We start from the raw sequence: 15,517 nt of genomic DNA on the forward strand, positions 1-15,517 counted from the left end.
TTGAATGTGCGCATAAGTAAACACTTAAACTTGTATAAAACTGAACAAACAGACACATGTATCCTACCCATGTATTTGTCAAATTTATATAAAGCTGAACATGTCTATTTATGCATATACAAAATTTAAAAATATAAATGTCAATTAAAATAAGTTAAATAACCCATTTATTATATATATATATATATATATATATATATATATATATATATATATATATATATATATATATATATATATATATGAGGGGTACTCAGGATAAGCACGGAGACGGCGATACACTTGAATTTTACCCAAAACCCTTCGAGGGTTTTCGAGTTGTTCAAATAGAGCACCGAAGAAACTCAAATCTCTGATAGAGATCATAGTGAAGTGTTCTCTCTGCCCTAACCCACCCCCCTCTTGCGAACCCCACAATCTACGAAGAACAGAAATCTCAACATTTCCATTCTAGGTCACCATTCAAATTAGCAAGATGCATGCTCCAGTTCTTGTTATGCGTAAGTTTTTTGTTTTTTTTCCCCCCTTTATTGGTCGTTTTCTCCACTTTTCCTTGTGTTTTTCGGATACCCATTTGCTTGTTTTACGTGAAAATGTGTCGAGTGGAGTAGAACGGATCTGGATGATTCATGTAGGGTGACCGGAACTAGTTTGGGATTGAGGTTTTAACTAGTTGATGGAGGGGAATTGAGAGATAGCGTTTATGTTAAGCCCAATCTTAACTTGTTGGGGTTTGAACTAATTGATTGATTGTCTCATTTTTGAAATGCTCGATCTGTTTGTGCAAGATGTAGTTTTCAGACATGGGTTGAGTAAGATGGGTTAAAGGGTGTTTGAGGATGTAGTAATTACTATGGTTTTGAGCTTTTCTGTTAGGGGTCGTTTGGTAGGGTGTACAAGAACAATGGTGAACAGAGTGTATAGCTAATGCTTGTATTAGTTATGCTAAGTTATTGCATATGTAGATATAGTTAGGGGTAGTTTGTTTGTCTTAGTTATGCTAAGTTATTTCATATGCTCAGCTTGGCTTGGTGTATTAAAAATAAGATGTGTTGCATGATTTCTAAAATAAATTATCTGTTTATATAAATACCCTCTACAAATATGGTAGACATGGAAAAGGTTTTGAGGGGAAATTTATCATGATAGTGCACACATTAAAGCCCTTGCATTGCTAATTCTGGATTTGTATGTACTAGTTATAGACAGGCTTAAAGAAATCTATCAAACATGGTATAAATGAATACAAAGCTAATGCATGTATTATTCTATCTGATGCATCCTTCCAAACGACCCCCTAGTCTTTTAGTTTCTAGGACCTATTTTATCAGTTGTTTTCATACAATGGTTGTATTGAGCAGAGGATTCTATGAAACGTGAGCAAGGTGGCAAGGTACGACGGGTAAATATCCAACTTAGTTATGTTAAGTTATTGAATATGCAGATTTTGATTAGGGGTAGTTTGGTAGGGTGTACAAGAACAGTGTTGAATATAGTGTATTAGTAATGTTTGTATTAGTTAGGCTAAGTTATTTCATATGCACAGTTTGGTTTGGTGTATTAAAAATGAGATGCTTTGCGTAATTTCTTAAAATAATTATTTGTTTATATAAATACCGTGCACAAATATGGTAGATGTGGAAAAGGTTTTGAGGGGAAATTTACCATGATAGTGCAAAGCATAAAACCCTTGCATAGTTCTATGATTTGTATGTACTAGTTATATATAAGCTTAAAGAATTGTACCAAACAAGGTATAAATAATAAACAAAGCTAATGCATGTACTATTCTATATGATGTGTCCTGCCAAACGACCCCTTAGTGTTTTAGTTTCTAGGACCCATTTTTTTAGTTGTTTTCTTACAATGGTTGTATTGAGCAGAGGATTCTATGAAACGCGAGCAAGGTGGCAAGGTTCAGCGGGCGAATATTCAGGCGGCAAAGGTACTTATTTGTCCCTTTTTTGGGTCTATTCTTAGAATAATAAGAGAACTCATAAATAGTTTGTATTTTTTTAAATATGTTTACTGGTATACTTGTTTTTTACTAGCTGTTAAATGGCATGTTTATTGTGAACTTCTAATTTATTCGTCGGACATCTAGATGAAGGATGATATTGTTGATCCTCTTGGAATTGCTACATTTTTGTGCCCACTAGTTTGAGTTCCTGCTGTTTCCTGCTATGCATTTATGGATCATTCACTTGCGTATTCAACCATGCTAAATTGGACTTGACTTAGCTGGTTGCTTTGTTGATATTATTCTTTGTCGTGGCTTTTGTCAGTAAAACTGCATAATGTGGTTATACACAGGTTGCACTAAAATGCACGTTGACTGGTGTTCCTGAAAATGATTACTGAGTTGAATATGTTCTTATATTGGGTCCTATTCTCATTATGTTGTCTAAGCAATCCTGCAAGCATTGCTATTGATAATTTTCCTTGGGGAGTATTAACATTATGCAAGAATGAATGCGATCCTTATAAAACACCAAGAACGATTGAGAATTTGTAGAAATCTTAGCCGTATTTTGGATGCTCTAGCAGTTTGAGGAGGCAAGTCTATTTGCTAGTTCAAGTGTCTTCAAGGCATTTCTTTGATTTGTTGCTCTCAACCTAAAACAAAAAACTGCATGGAAAGTTAAGCTAGAAACAGAATACATTGGACGAATAAGGGATTTGAATCCCTCTTATTGGGGTTCAGATCTGAGCAGAGGCAAAAAACTAGGTGACTTTTTTTCCATTTGTCCAAGGGAAGAGTCACCCAATACTTGTGCGGGTGGGAAGTAGGGTAGGGTATATTTGAGGCGAGGGCAAGCTTGTCTGGATACCACCCTCATAACAAAATAAAGTGGGAATGAGGAATCATATATTTCTCTGTATTTTCTCAGAATTTATAATTGTTTGTTACAGCTCATGTTAGTACGTATGTTAGTTCTCTTATGTTCTGTTTTGTTTCCAGGCTGTTGCTGACATTATCCGTACCACTTTGGGACCACGATCCATGTTAAAAATGCTCCTTGATGCTGCTGGAGGTAAACTATTCTGTACACATGTGAAACATGTCATGAGCGTATCCTCTTTCTTGGTAATTTTGGTGAAATTCATGAATGTTAATGAATAATTTCAGGAATTGTAGTAACCAATGATGGAAATGCAATTCTCCGTGAGCTAGATCTTGCTCATCCTGCAGCCAAGGTATATGCTTTCTCTCTCTCTCTCTCTCTCTCTCTGCTGACCCCTAGACATCTATGTTTGTGTGTGTTCCCTTGTTTGTTCATGGATTTTGTTTTGGTTGTGTTAATGTTTGATTACATGCCATGTTCTAATGAATATGTTTGTGCTCACATTGTTGTGTGCTTGCTTTCTTGTTTAAGCTTTCATATTGGTTATATCTTTCTGCTGCTGCAGTCAATGATTGAACTAAGCCGCACCCAAGATGAAGAGGTAGGAGACGGAACAACATCAGTAATTGTCCTTGGTATGGCTCTATTTAATTTTTTTGCATTAGGTGGATGGATTTTATCAGTTAAATTGTTGTCATGGAACTCATTAACTCACTCGCTCTTTATCTTAGGTATCTAACTGTTAATTGTGTAATCAATTGATACATATTGTCTAGCTGTTAATTGTTTGTGGGGTGTTCAGTAGTCTTAAGTTTCAGTTTTGCCTAAATTCTCTAGAAGGGCAGCCACTAGATTCCATGAAATGAACAGGCAAACACTTTAATAGAGCTCGGTCTGTAAGTATTTGGGATTTCATTTCAGTTTCACTATAGCAAAGTCCTTCCCCTAATTTAAATTTATTTGAAAAAGCATTTTACTTGATTCAAAACTCAAAACAGAGGATACAAATAAGAACATCAATGAGAAATGTAGGAGGAGCAGAAGGAGGAAGTCTGAGGCACACTGGAAGACAACCAAAAACCACGCCTATGTTTGATTGATGTGGACCGAGGCAGTTAGAGAGGAAGGTTATGGGCTAGAAATCTACCCTCATCACTTGCAAATAAAAACAAGGGGGTGGGGGTTAGAGAGGAAGTACGAGAAGAGGGACAGAGGCTCTTGTCTATTTTTTGAAGTTAAGCTGAACCAAATTTGTTTCAATGCCTCTAAAGTGAGACAAGGGGTGAATTGTTTTCAAGTTAATAAAAAATGTGTGCTATTCTGGCACGATAGTATGATGAGAAGTGTATAAAAGATCTCTAAGCTGGCTGCTTAGTTCTTCAATATTAATTATGTTACCAATATTTTTGAAGCTGGTGAGATGCTCCATGTTGCGGAAGCTTTTATTGACAAGAAGTATCATCCTACAGTAATATGTAGAGGTAACAGACGAGCCTTAGAATTTTATATCCTTCCGCCGAAGTTCTCTGAATTTAATATATGTACTTCTGTGACCAGCTTATGCCAAAGCTCTTGAAGATGCTGTTGCCGTGCTTGACAAAATTGCAATGACAGTTGATGTTGAAGATCGTAAGTTCCCTCTGCTTCTTACATTTCTGTCTTCTCATAACTCCACTATGAGTACTTCTATATTTTAGTAGTTCCATGCCTGGAGGTATTAGATAAATATAAAACACCTAGAGTTTTGGATGTCTTCTGTAGAACTTTTGGAGGTGCTTTTGGATAACTAGTTGAGTTTGCTATATGTTTTTAGTGTGGAAGAGAACATAATTTTGTGTGGTTGCTGGAATTGCAATTGCTAGGTCTTGATATGGGGTTGTAAGCAGAGAAACAGCATCATTATTTAAATAAATTCTTGAAATAACTTTTTGTTATGAACATCGAATTGAGTATATGGGAGTTACACATTTAACTAATTTTTGTGCTTTTCGTTTAACTTGATCCTTCTATCTTGGGTTTTGATTTTCTCATCGCTCCTTGCTCTTTTTCAAGTTTTAATTTTTTCGTGCTTATTTTTTACAGGAATAGATTTTATGCTATTATTGTAGCGTATATACGTTTTCTGAATGATTTTAACATGCATTATTACTCAAAATAATTGCTAACTGTGGCAGGTGAAACAATGTTGGGTTTGGTTAAGAGTTGCATCGGCACAAAATTTACTAGTCAATTTGGGGATTTAATTTCAGTAAGTACAATTTATTTCTATTACGCCCCACCCCCACCCCTACCCTCAAAGTGACATGAAATAAATTAAGAAACTTACATCTGGAGGTATTTGGAGCGAAAAAATAAATTGTTTCTTAATTTCGGATAGATGGCCTCTTCTTGAAGGTATGTACTATGTCTAACCTACAAGTGGGAATAACAGAAAGCAATCAAAGCATAATCTATATTTGTGCCTTGATATCTCATGAGTTCTATTACCTCACATCAAATGTTTTGAACATCAAGAAAGAAGACATGGATACATGACTCTTTTTTCCTCGAAAAGGGTAAATAATTAATTGTAAAGAAGCACATGCATACAGACTAGTTAACTACTAATGTTTCTTATGATTTTCTTCTAGTCATATAGATACTTGGTTCTTGTATTTCTTTCCATAGTGTGTTATTTATAATGACTTAAGAAGTTACTTCCCACAACTTGATTGATACTTTTGGGATTGAGATATAGTTCTCGGGATTTGTGTGTGTGTGTGTGTGTATTTTATGGAGCAACGTAAGGTGATGGAAATTCCATCTCTGATCTCTTGGTTCCAGCACCTCGACTTTGGTTTGGTAACCATGAGATCAGGTCTATACCAGGCAACTGGTTGATTGATATATGGATTTCAAATTAAAGAAGTCTTCCTTCAAGAAGTCCTTTACTGCAATAGGATTGAATAGTTCATGTTTTCAGTGTTCATTGTCTGACTTTATCATCAGGATTTAGCAATTGATGCCACAAGAATGGTTGGTGTGGAACTTGGCCAAGGGTTACGCGAGGTGGACATCAAGAAGTACATCAAGATTGAGAAGGTGCCTGGTGGGCAGTTGGAAGACTCTGTGGTGCTTAAAGGAGTAATGATGAACAAAGATGTAGTTGCCCCTGGCAAAATGAAGAGAAAGATTGTAAACCCTCGCATCATTCTACTTGATTGTCCCCTAGAGTACAAGAAAGGTGAGAACCAAACAAATGCAGAGCTCCTTAGAGAGGAGGATTGGACTGTCCTCTTGAAAATGGAAGAAGAGTACATTGAGAACATGTGCGCACAGATACTTAAATTCAAGCCGGATGTGGTTATTACTGAAAAGGGACTCAGTGATCTGGCATGCCATTATCTGTGCAAGGCTGGTGTCAGTGCAATCAGAAGGCTAAGGAAGACAGACAATAACAGAATTGCTAAGGCATGTGGGGCAGTTATTGTTAATAGACCTGATGAGTTGCAAGAATCTGATGTTGGTACTGGTGCCGGTCTGTTTGAAGTGAAAAAAATTGGGGATGAGTTCTTTACTTTTATTGTTGATTGCAAGGATCCGAAAGCATGTACTATACTTTTAAGGGGTGCGAGCAAAGATCTACTGAATGAAGTAGAAAGAAATCTACAGGTATCTCCTCAATTCCATAGGTTTAGCAGATGATAGCTATAAATCACACTATTTTGAGCTGCTCCTTGTGCTTTTTCAGGATGCCATGTCTGTCGCTAGAAACATCATCAAGTGTCCTAAGCTAGTTCCCGGTGGTGGTGCAACAGAGTTAACTGTATCTGCCATGTTAAAGCAGAAAAGTTCATCCGTTGAAGGCATAGAAAAGGTAAGTAAAGTTCGTCAAGTTATTACTCTTTATTTGCAGATTGAAACAAGTCACGAATATATGATCTTCTGAGACTCTTTGTGGAAATTGAAAAAAAGCCAACGGATGCTAATACTTTCATCCTTCTATCATATATGCAGTGGCCGTATGAAGCTGCTGCAATTGCTTTTGAAGCTATACCACGAACTTTGGCTCAGAACTGTGGTGTAAATGTGATTCGTACTATGACCGCTCTTCAAGGAAAGGTAGAAACTTTACTGTTTGAGGTGGATATGCAATATTCCTTAATTTGTGTTCATCTAAATTCTTTTCATTTATTTATCTATAGCATGCAAATGGCGAGAATGCATGGATAGGCATTGATGGAAACACTGGTGAGATTACCGACATGAAAGAGCGGAAGGTATGATATTATATTCTTCCTTCCTACACTCCATGACCCCATCAGAACTAGGATAGGGGATGATTCATGACACACGTGTATGTGTAAGAGTCTGTAAAATGAAGAATGAAAATAGATATTTTTATTTGATTAAACAATCTTTATATATGTGCAGATATGGGATTCCTATGCTGTAAAAGCACAGGCTTTTAAAACTGCCATTGAAGCTGCTTGCCTACTTCTGAGAATTGATGACATTGTGAGTGGAATAAAGAAGAAGCAAGCCCCTGGAGCAGGACAAGGTCCATCAAAACCAAAAATAGACGAAGAAGGTGATGCAGACAATGACCAGCTAATTCCGGAATGAACATGATATACTATGCTGCAATGGAAATGCTTATGCATTTGATAACCACTTGGAAGTTTTCATCTACTTCAGTATAGTCTGCCCTTGACTGATTGCTTGAACTTTTTGTGCTTGACATGTAACTTCTGCTGTTTTTGACTGCTGGCAGTTGTTGGTTGTATTTGAAATAGATTTTGTTTCAGTTTTTGGTTTTAAATTAAATTTGATGTTGCAAGTACAATGACTAATCAATGTAGGGGTATCATGTTTTTCAAGGATCCAACAAATTGAAGGCCATACAAATCAAATTCAGGAAACTTATGTTGAGTCATGAACTCAATTCTAGCAAACAATAATGCATTATTAAGTGCAGAATGTCAAAATAAACCTTAATATTCACTAAGGGTTTATTTGTAGGAGGCACAAACACCAACAATATGGTATCTTCTACTGCCACTTAAACAACTTAAAAGAACAGTCACTTAACAGTATTCTATATGTCGCCACTAAATCTGAATAGGTCACAAGCTTAAGGTGTTATATTTGCGGCAACAAACTAAAATTGGTCGGTGATAATTATTGTCGCTAAATGTGTACTATTTGCGGCAACAAACTAAAATTAGTCGGTGATAACTATTGTCGCTAAAACAAAATAAGTCGCCGCTAAAGGTACAGTATTAGGTAGAGACAATTATTGTCGCTAAAACTAAACTAGTAGTTGCTAAAAGTAAACTATTAGTGGCGCTGTTATTGCCGCTAAAACTAAACTAGTCGTCGCAAAAAGTGAACTAATTACTGGAGACTTTAATTACCGCTAAAACTAAACCTACACTATCAGTGGCGAGTTTTCTTGCCGCTAAAGCAAAAACCGTCGCCGCTAAAAGTACACTATTAGTGGCGACAAATGTTGTCGCTAAAACTAAAATAAGTCGCCGCTAAAAGTAGACTATTAGCGGCGACAAATGTTGTCGCTAAAACTAAAACAAGTCGCCGCTAAAAGTAAACTATTAGTGGCGACAAATGTTGTCGCTAAAACTAAAACAAGTCGCCGCTAAAAGTGTATTATTAGTGGCGACATATGTCGCCGCTAAAGATACTATTAGTGGCGACAAATATTGTCGCTAAAACAAGTCGCCGCTAAAAGGGTACTATTAGTGGCGGTCGCTTAGTGGCGACAAATATTGCCGTTAAAAGTACATTATGGCGACTTTTACTGCCGCTAATACTAAACAAGTCGTCGCAAAGTTTACTATTTGTGGCGACACTATTGCTGCTAAAACTAAACTAAGTGTAGATAAAAGTATACTATTAGTGGAGACTATTATTGCCGCTAAAGCTATACTAATTGTCACCGCAGTGTGAACTATTTGATAACTCATTGTTTATTATTTATCGCCTGCCCTAAAATACACCTTTTGTGGTAGCCTTAAACCGTCGCTAAAACTAGTATAATTCGAAACTAAATAATTCTATTTGTGGCAGCTATAACTTCCGCCAATACTCTTAAAAGTCACTTGCAAAGGTGTGTCATAAAGAGTATGGTGACTTCAACTGCCGGTTATACATATAAAATTCACCGTGAATAGTAATTTGAGACACTTGACCAAGCTACCTCCAATATACTTTCAAGTGTTAGTTTGGACCTGTGGAGAAATCAGCAAAGTACATACAATGTTTGATGGTATGCAATTACAGAAATATTCAACAGTATATAACCACAACAGGTTTCTGGTCGTTTTTATAAGACCAGTTCAAGACTCAAAATCTCTAGGTCAAAGTTGATAGCAACAGAAACAAATGCACTAAATTGGGACCCAAAATATACATATGAACGTATTTATCGTGGTCGGAACTTGGGTCTAACTGTGATCACCCCGGGCCTTGTCTCCTCATAACGATATCTACAGAACATGAGATTCACATTCCACTTAGTTTATTGATCGGGGAAATAAAAAAAAACATTTGCCAAAAGCATACAAAAGTTCCTGGAAAAGAAATATACCCCTTCTCCACGAGAAAGCTTCTTATAGCCATTGGAAGTGCAGCTTGTCCCCGGCTATGAATACCTTTACCTGTGAAAACGCAACAACACTTGACACTAGTCAGACAACTTTATCTTGTAAGTAAGTTAAGGTACTAGTAACAAAAGAGGCTCCAACTGAATAAATTAAAAAATAAGCGACAATCCATGATAAGTTTTGACACCGGGAAGTATGACCACCATTACATGTTCTATTAAAGGGAAGGGCTAATAACTCATTTAGATACATGATGTTATGATTCGGTAACATGTATGAGATTGAGCTCCATGATTGTGATTGACCAAATATCAAGCATAACAATTCAACCAGGATACTCAATCTTCCTAGTAAAGCAACTAAAAACAAAATATTTTAGAAAAACACATAATTCTCACAACACTTCGACACTTCCAGAAGATAGTAACAGAATGCCTAGAGCTAAGGAAATAGAGTGAATGATGAAGATTCATAAAGTAATAACAGGTCCAAACACACTCCAACTTATTACTACAACCATAATGAAGAACATGTTGCTGGTGAATACATCTAGACTTGTAAGATGTATCATATCCTTGAGCAACACTTTTCAAGAGAAAAATACCTGTTATGACCTCTAAGAAAGCTGGCCGCTGCTTATTCAATAGGTGGGACCCTTTGCTCTCATTCTCCACATCAAAAGAGACAGCAGCTCCAAAGCTGCGCTTATTCTGTGCCACCTGAGATTCAATCTTTTGCAAATGTTCTTGTAAGGCTTGAACTGCCTCTTTTGCATGAAGACCATGCAAGTCCAGTGTCCATTGATCATTCTTACCGTTGCAGGCAGTCAAAATTTCTTTTGCAGCCTGGGCATTTAGCCTATTAGCAGCATCCCACTCTTCTTGGGCTTTTAGAGAAAAATGTTGGGCAGATAAGTGGTCTCCTCTGAGATAGGCCTCACTGGCAGCCTTAGAATGTCGGGCTGCCGACCTGTTCATAGAATGAGAGAGGATTTCAGAATTGATTTAATTATAACTTGGATAAGATATCAACACGTTCAAAACCATGAAACTTATAACAATTACGGTTGTAATGTTAACAACAAAGAATGAAGATGGTTTGTTTCATCATAATATGTTGCCTAACTTAGTTTGTTGAAAAAGCGATATCTGCTATTGAAGTTGTTTGGCCCCTATAATTTTCTCCCAATGTTTCATACTAAAATATGCCAAAGATAATTAATTATCTTTATTTGATAACCAAACCTGGCAGAGCTTTGAGAGACATCTTCTGTTCATGGGATCTTAGAGAGTATCACTTCAAATATAGAAAAATCAATAACAAAAGAAACGTTCACCAACTACCACTGTCTTCCATTTATGCATAATATAAAAGATACTAAAATACCCTTTCATGGAAAACAGACTCAGTCTACCAGTCTTTACTGTCCTGATTTACCCTGGCAGAATTTTAAATATATTACCCACTAGGTACCTGCAGCAATTAGATTAAGGAAACTTTAGATATTCAAATAGTGGGCTATGTAAACTGTGGGTTGTCATTGAACTTTAGCTGCAAACTGTCTGCATCCCAACTTTCCACATTATTCTCTATTTACTTAAAAAGGTGTTACTACTGACCATGGTAAATGAAAGGAGGGAAGATGGGAAAGTTGTTGGAGTTCCTTTTCCTCTCATGAATGTAATCATATTTCTTTTCGATTCCCTCAAATTGGTAAATGGCTCAAATTTTCAATAAAAGAATCAGAGTTTTAATAATTTGGTGAAATTACTGGCCTGAATGAAACCCAGCCAATGCTTGACCCTCACTGATAAAGTTGTCCTTATCGTCAGTATAAACTATCCTTGCAATCTTAAATGAAATTAAAAGAAGACAGGGAAGCAGGGAAAATGTAAATCAATCATGTTTTCACTGAAAAGGTAAACGCGTATAGACAAGTGCAAGTAAATCTACCTCGTCATCTTCACTGCATCCTTCCGATGGATCGAGTAAATATCATCCTCTTCCCACTCAGGCTCAACCGGTACAAAGCTCATACTCCCCACTGCTCCATCAAAATGAAGTTTGTTCTCGTGAGAAACACAGTTATTTATTAGTTCCTGACTGTTGCTCTGAAGACACTTGGCAAGTGCATGGCTCAATTCATCCATATCCACATTGTCTGTCAATGACACACCTTTATTAGCAGCAAACTTGTTAATATTCATGAGAGAATTCTTACTACTAGACTTGACCCCTTTAGTATCTGTGTCTACGTCTTTAAGGTTTTGTATGTAGGGAGTATCTGCTTCTTCTGGAGTTGTTCTGTTGTCATGTGCAACATATGTATGATCAGGAGATACCATTGCATCCAACAATGTCAAGGCCTTATTGAAATCATTTACACCAGCCAAGACATCTGCGATCAAGGTGTCATCAGCCCATGGCTGGAGCTCTTTCAGCTTTCGACACACCTCTAGAAAACCTCTTTCTCGGATAAAACCATCAGTCTGGTTGAAACAAGAATCGCCAACTTGACTATGATTTGCATCAGACTCTTTAGTAGCCATTAACGATGGAAAACTTACAGACGGTAGCAGCAAGGATGAAAAAGGCTTCTCTAGAGTTGCTCCACTGTTCTTTGCGATGCTTTGAGATGGACCCCTTAAGGAAGTGGGCGGAACGGATAAGTTGGGGAAGGTTTCTCTCTCAGGCTCTGGCTCAAGATTTTGTTGCTTCAGTCTCTCATTGAGGTCAAATGCAGCCCAACCAGAAGTCTTAGCCCTCCTCCCAGACATCTTCTTATGTAGAGGACTTGTCACACTCGTAGAAGCAGCCATCTTAAGTTGACATTGAAAGCACTTAAATCATTTCAAGCCACACCACCACCTCTTCTTGGCTATAATTTAATTAGTGTCTCCTTAATTCAAGTTTAAGTTTTGGCTCCGGATTATTAAAACAATGACAGCTTTACTGAAAGAGTAAACTGCACAAAAATCCCACCATCAAATTTCAAATGAAAGATAATACAAGCAATAAGGCTGGTTGAAAAATGATGTTTAACTATGAAGGTTCATTCCAAACCACCAACTATCATAAGCTCTCCACTTTAGATCAGTCTACTTTTTTTTTTCCTTTTTAATATCTATGGTGTCGCGGCTAGCTTGTGCCCACATGATTAATTCAACAAACAGCCTGTCCAACCGACAAGCATAGGTTTTTGATGTGATCATGCTCACCAAGGTTAGATCAGGTGAACTCATCAAGTGTTCAAGCTAGGATTAAAACTTGAAATCTCTAGGTAGTTAGTCCCCACCTCAACCACTAGGACTTCCACTTGTGACCTTTTGATCAGTTACCACGATGCAAATTAATTTGAGTAATCCGATCCAATTAAAACATTGTATGGTATCTACCTCTCCACTTGTACATAAAAGTAAAAAACAATTTTTACAAAGCTTATCTCCTACAATAATTTTAGTAAAAACATGAACTTTCTACATTTTCAAACTTATTGCAGCATTCAGAAGCAGAAAATCCAACGTTAAGCTAAAAATTTAGGAAAACCATAATTAACATGTATTTCTGTTCAAAATCTTGATGCCGTACAATAATCACCTTCAGTAAAGTTTAATTTTCTAACCATCTCAAAACCTTTGTATCACTAAGAAGCTGTAAAATCCAACCTTTAGCTACAAATTTACGAAAACTACATTAACAATATTCCTGTTCGAAATCTTCATGTCCTCCTACAATCACCTTCAGTAAAATTAAAATTTTTAACGACACAAAATGTTTGCATCACTTAGAAGCTGAAAATCCAACCATCTCTACCTTTCTACTTTTTTTTTTTGAAAGTAGTAAAAATCCAACCTTTAGCTCACTTTTAGGAGAACTACAATCAATTTTGTATTCCTGTTCAAAACTTTCATGTCCTTCAATAACCACCTACAGTAAGATTTCAAATCTCTAAGGACTTCAGTTCCTTAGCAATCATTCAGAAACAGTAAACATCCAACCTTTTTTTTAGCAGTAAGAATCCAAACTTTAGCTTAACTTTAGGAAAATATCAAGTATTCCCTTCATTCACTTTTAGTTATCCACTTTTAAGACTTTACACGTCTCTTAAGAAACAATGATTAATATGAATACTTTACCATAATGCCCATCTTAATTGATGTTTAGTATAAGGTCTTGAAAAATAATTTGGGGAATAAGTGATTAACACCAAGGGAATGTCTTTTCTTAATATGTTAAAAGCTATGTTGCTCGGCCTCTTCAAACATTTTACTGGGTGCATGTCAGATCCTCTTTTTAGAGGATCCAACACGGGTGCGGCTGCAATTTTTGGAGAGTCCAAGCAATATAGGTTAAAAGTGCCAAATTAAAGTGAAAAACAATTATTTGAAAGCACACAAGTAAAAGTAAACAGAGAGAGTAATATATGTTCCTAATCAAAGCCTTAATGTCCAATAGTTATCAGCTTCACTAAACTTATAATTTCTTAAAGCTTAACCTAAGGGTGTGACTTAGAGGACTCCATTGAGATCGACAAGGTTTCAGAAACTAAACACAAGGTGATTTCTTTCTATTTGTTCTAGGTTACTTATGGTGTATGTTGTCGATGGAGGTATCCGTAGTCTAGGTGTGCACAGGATGGCCCAAACAACACAGTTATAAAATAAACGAATTCCTACAACATACAAAACCTTTATACCATTCAGAAACAACTAAACTCCAATTTTTCCTTTGTTTTTTTTTTGATAAAGCAGTAAAAATCCAACCTTCAGTTTAAGAAAAACAATTCTTCGTAAACACATGTTAGCAGGAATCAAGGGCAAAATCGTCAATATACCTTTGGGAGTTCTCTTCGCATATAAAAAAATTGTAAGATAAATCAGGAAAAACTGAACCGGAGGTATCGTATCCACGGGGTGAAAGGAGTATATGAAGGATTAGAGAGCTGAGATGAAAACTGAAGAATCGGATATTTGTTGTTGACGGCGGCGGAGACGGCGGACGGCGATGCTGATAGGGATCTGCTTCTGCAATCCATAAACAGTTGGTGAATTTTCCGATTGAGTCTCCGGCGATCGTCCAGAAGAAATGAGAAATTGAAAAAAAGGAAGAAAATGGAGAGGATAAAGAAGAAGAAGAATTCAAAGTAATTAGATTGAAACAATTGAAAGAAAAAAAAAATCTCAATAAACTCAACTTCAACAATTTTTTTAAAATTATTTTTCTAGTTTTTGAATATTAATTTTATGTGGTTTGGAAAAAAAAGGTTCCCACAAGGCTATAATTAATTTGTTTGTGACAACTTGAAAAGTCAATTTTGGCATGCTACATTATTAATTAATTAATTAAAAAAATTTAAATCAAAATGCCCTTGGTTATTCTACAAGAATTAGTTATGTAGTTTTTGTTGAATAGATTAATTTTTTCTTTCGTTGAGTATATCATTTAAATTAGTTTTTTTTTATGTAAAATCAAAATAACTTTTGCAGTGTGAAAAAAACACTCTTTAATACTATCGTACTCAAAATATAAAATATAGATTTCATCTCTTGTGAGGAGAGAAACATTCGCTTATGTGCAATAAAGACCATACCAATACTGATATTGGTAAAGCAAAGAAGTAAATATAATACATAATGTATAATGATTCTTAATGACTTCTCGATTTTTGATACATGAAATTAAATTTCTAACAATACATATGTTGTATTATGTGTTTCATCTCTCCCTTTTGCAAATCAGATGCAACTATTCTGATGATCTTAAGCAAGAACGACGAAGTTTTTCTTGAAGGATGGTCAATCAAAATTTGTATTGAATATTCAATGGAAATTATGTCATAAGTTTTTTTATAAATGAAAAATTACGATATTTAACATCGAATAAGGGATAAAAAATAAGTATCATGATTTATTTATTTTGTAATTGAGATGTTTTTTTAAATCAATAATCCATGGTTCGAGAACCAAACATAAATTGTCATTAGTTTTTTCATAATTGAGAAATTTTCGAAGGTCAATAATACACAATTTGAAAAATAATGTATTATAATTTCAATGATTTATCTCGGGA

At 35.9% G+C, this 15,517-nt stretch overlaps 2 protein-coding genes across 3 annotated transcripts; one reads left to right on the top strand and one right to left on the bottom strand.

Moving 5' to 3' along the window:
* The first annotated feature begins 238 nt into the window (after positions 1-238).
* LOC101246428 (T-complex protein 1 subunit gamma) lies at positions 239-7,717 on the top strand. Its single transcript, XM_004239600.5, has 13 exons — positions 239-500; positions 1,884-1,945; positions 2,963-3,035; positions 3,131-3,198; positions 3,412-3,481; positions 4,259-4,327; positions 4,404-4,475; positions 5,021-5,094; positions 5,835-6,497; positions 6,577-6,702; positions 6,843-6,947; positions 7,031-7,105; positions 7,260-7,717. Exons 1-13 carry the CDS (start codon positions 476-478, stop codon positions 7,449-7,451), a joined length of 1,674 nt encoding a protein of 557 aa, XP_004239648.1. The 5' UTR covers positions 239-475; the 3' UTR covers positions 7,452-7,717.
* Positions 7,718-9,093: 1,376 nt separating this feature from the next.
* LOC101246139 (uncharacterized) lies at positions 9,094-14,754 on the bottom strand. 2 transcript variants are annotated; one of them, XM_004239599.5, is made up of 5 exons: positions 14,283-14,754; positions 11,402-12,413; positions 10,053-10,417; positions 9,433-9,502; positions 9,094-9,331 (listed from the first exon to the last, which is right to left on the bottom strand). In XM_004239599.5, the coding sequence occupies exons 2-5, from the start codon at positions 12,265-12,267 to the stop codon at positions 9,268-9,270; spliced, it is 1,365 nt and encodes a 454-aa protein (XP_004239647.1). In that variant the 5' UTR covers positions 12,268-12,413; positions 14,283-14,754; the 3' UTR covers positions 9,094-9,267. The 2 variants fall into 2 exon arrangements, with proteins under 2 accessions (XP_004239647.1, XP_069154752.1); XM_069298651.1 differs by having other exon boundaries at positions 11,402-13,375; positions 14,283-14,663.
* Positions 14,755-15,517: the final 763 nt, after the last annotated feature.

This window comes from Solanum lycopersicum, chromosome 5 (assembly GCF_036512215.1).
Source record: "Solanum lycopersicum chromosome 5, SLM_r2.1".
In the NCBI taxonomy this organism is placed as follows: domain Eukaryota; kingdom Viridiplantae; phylum Streptophyta; class Magnoliopsida; order Solanales; family Solanaceae; genus Solanum; species Solanum lycopersicum.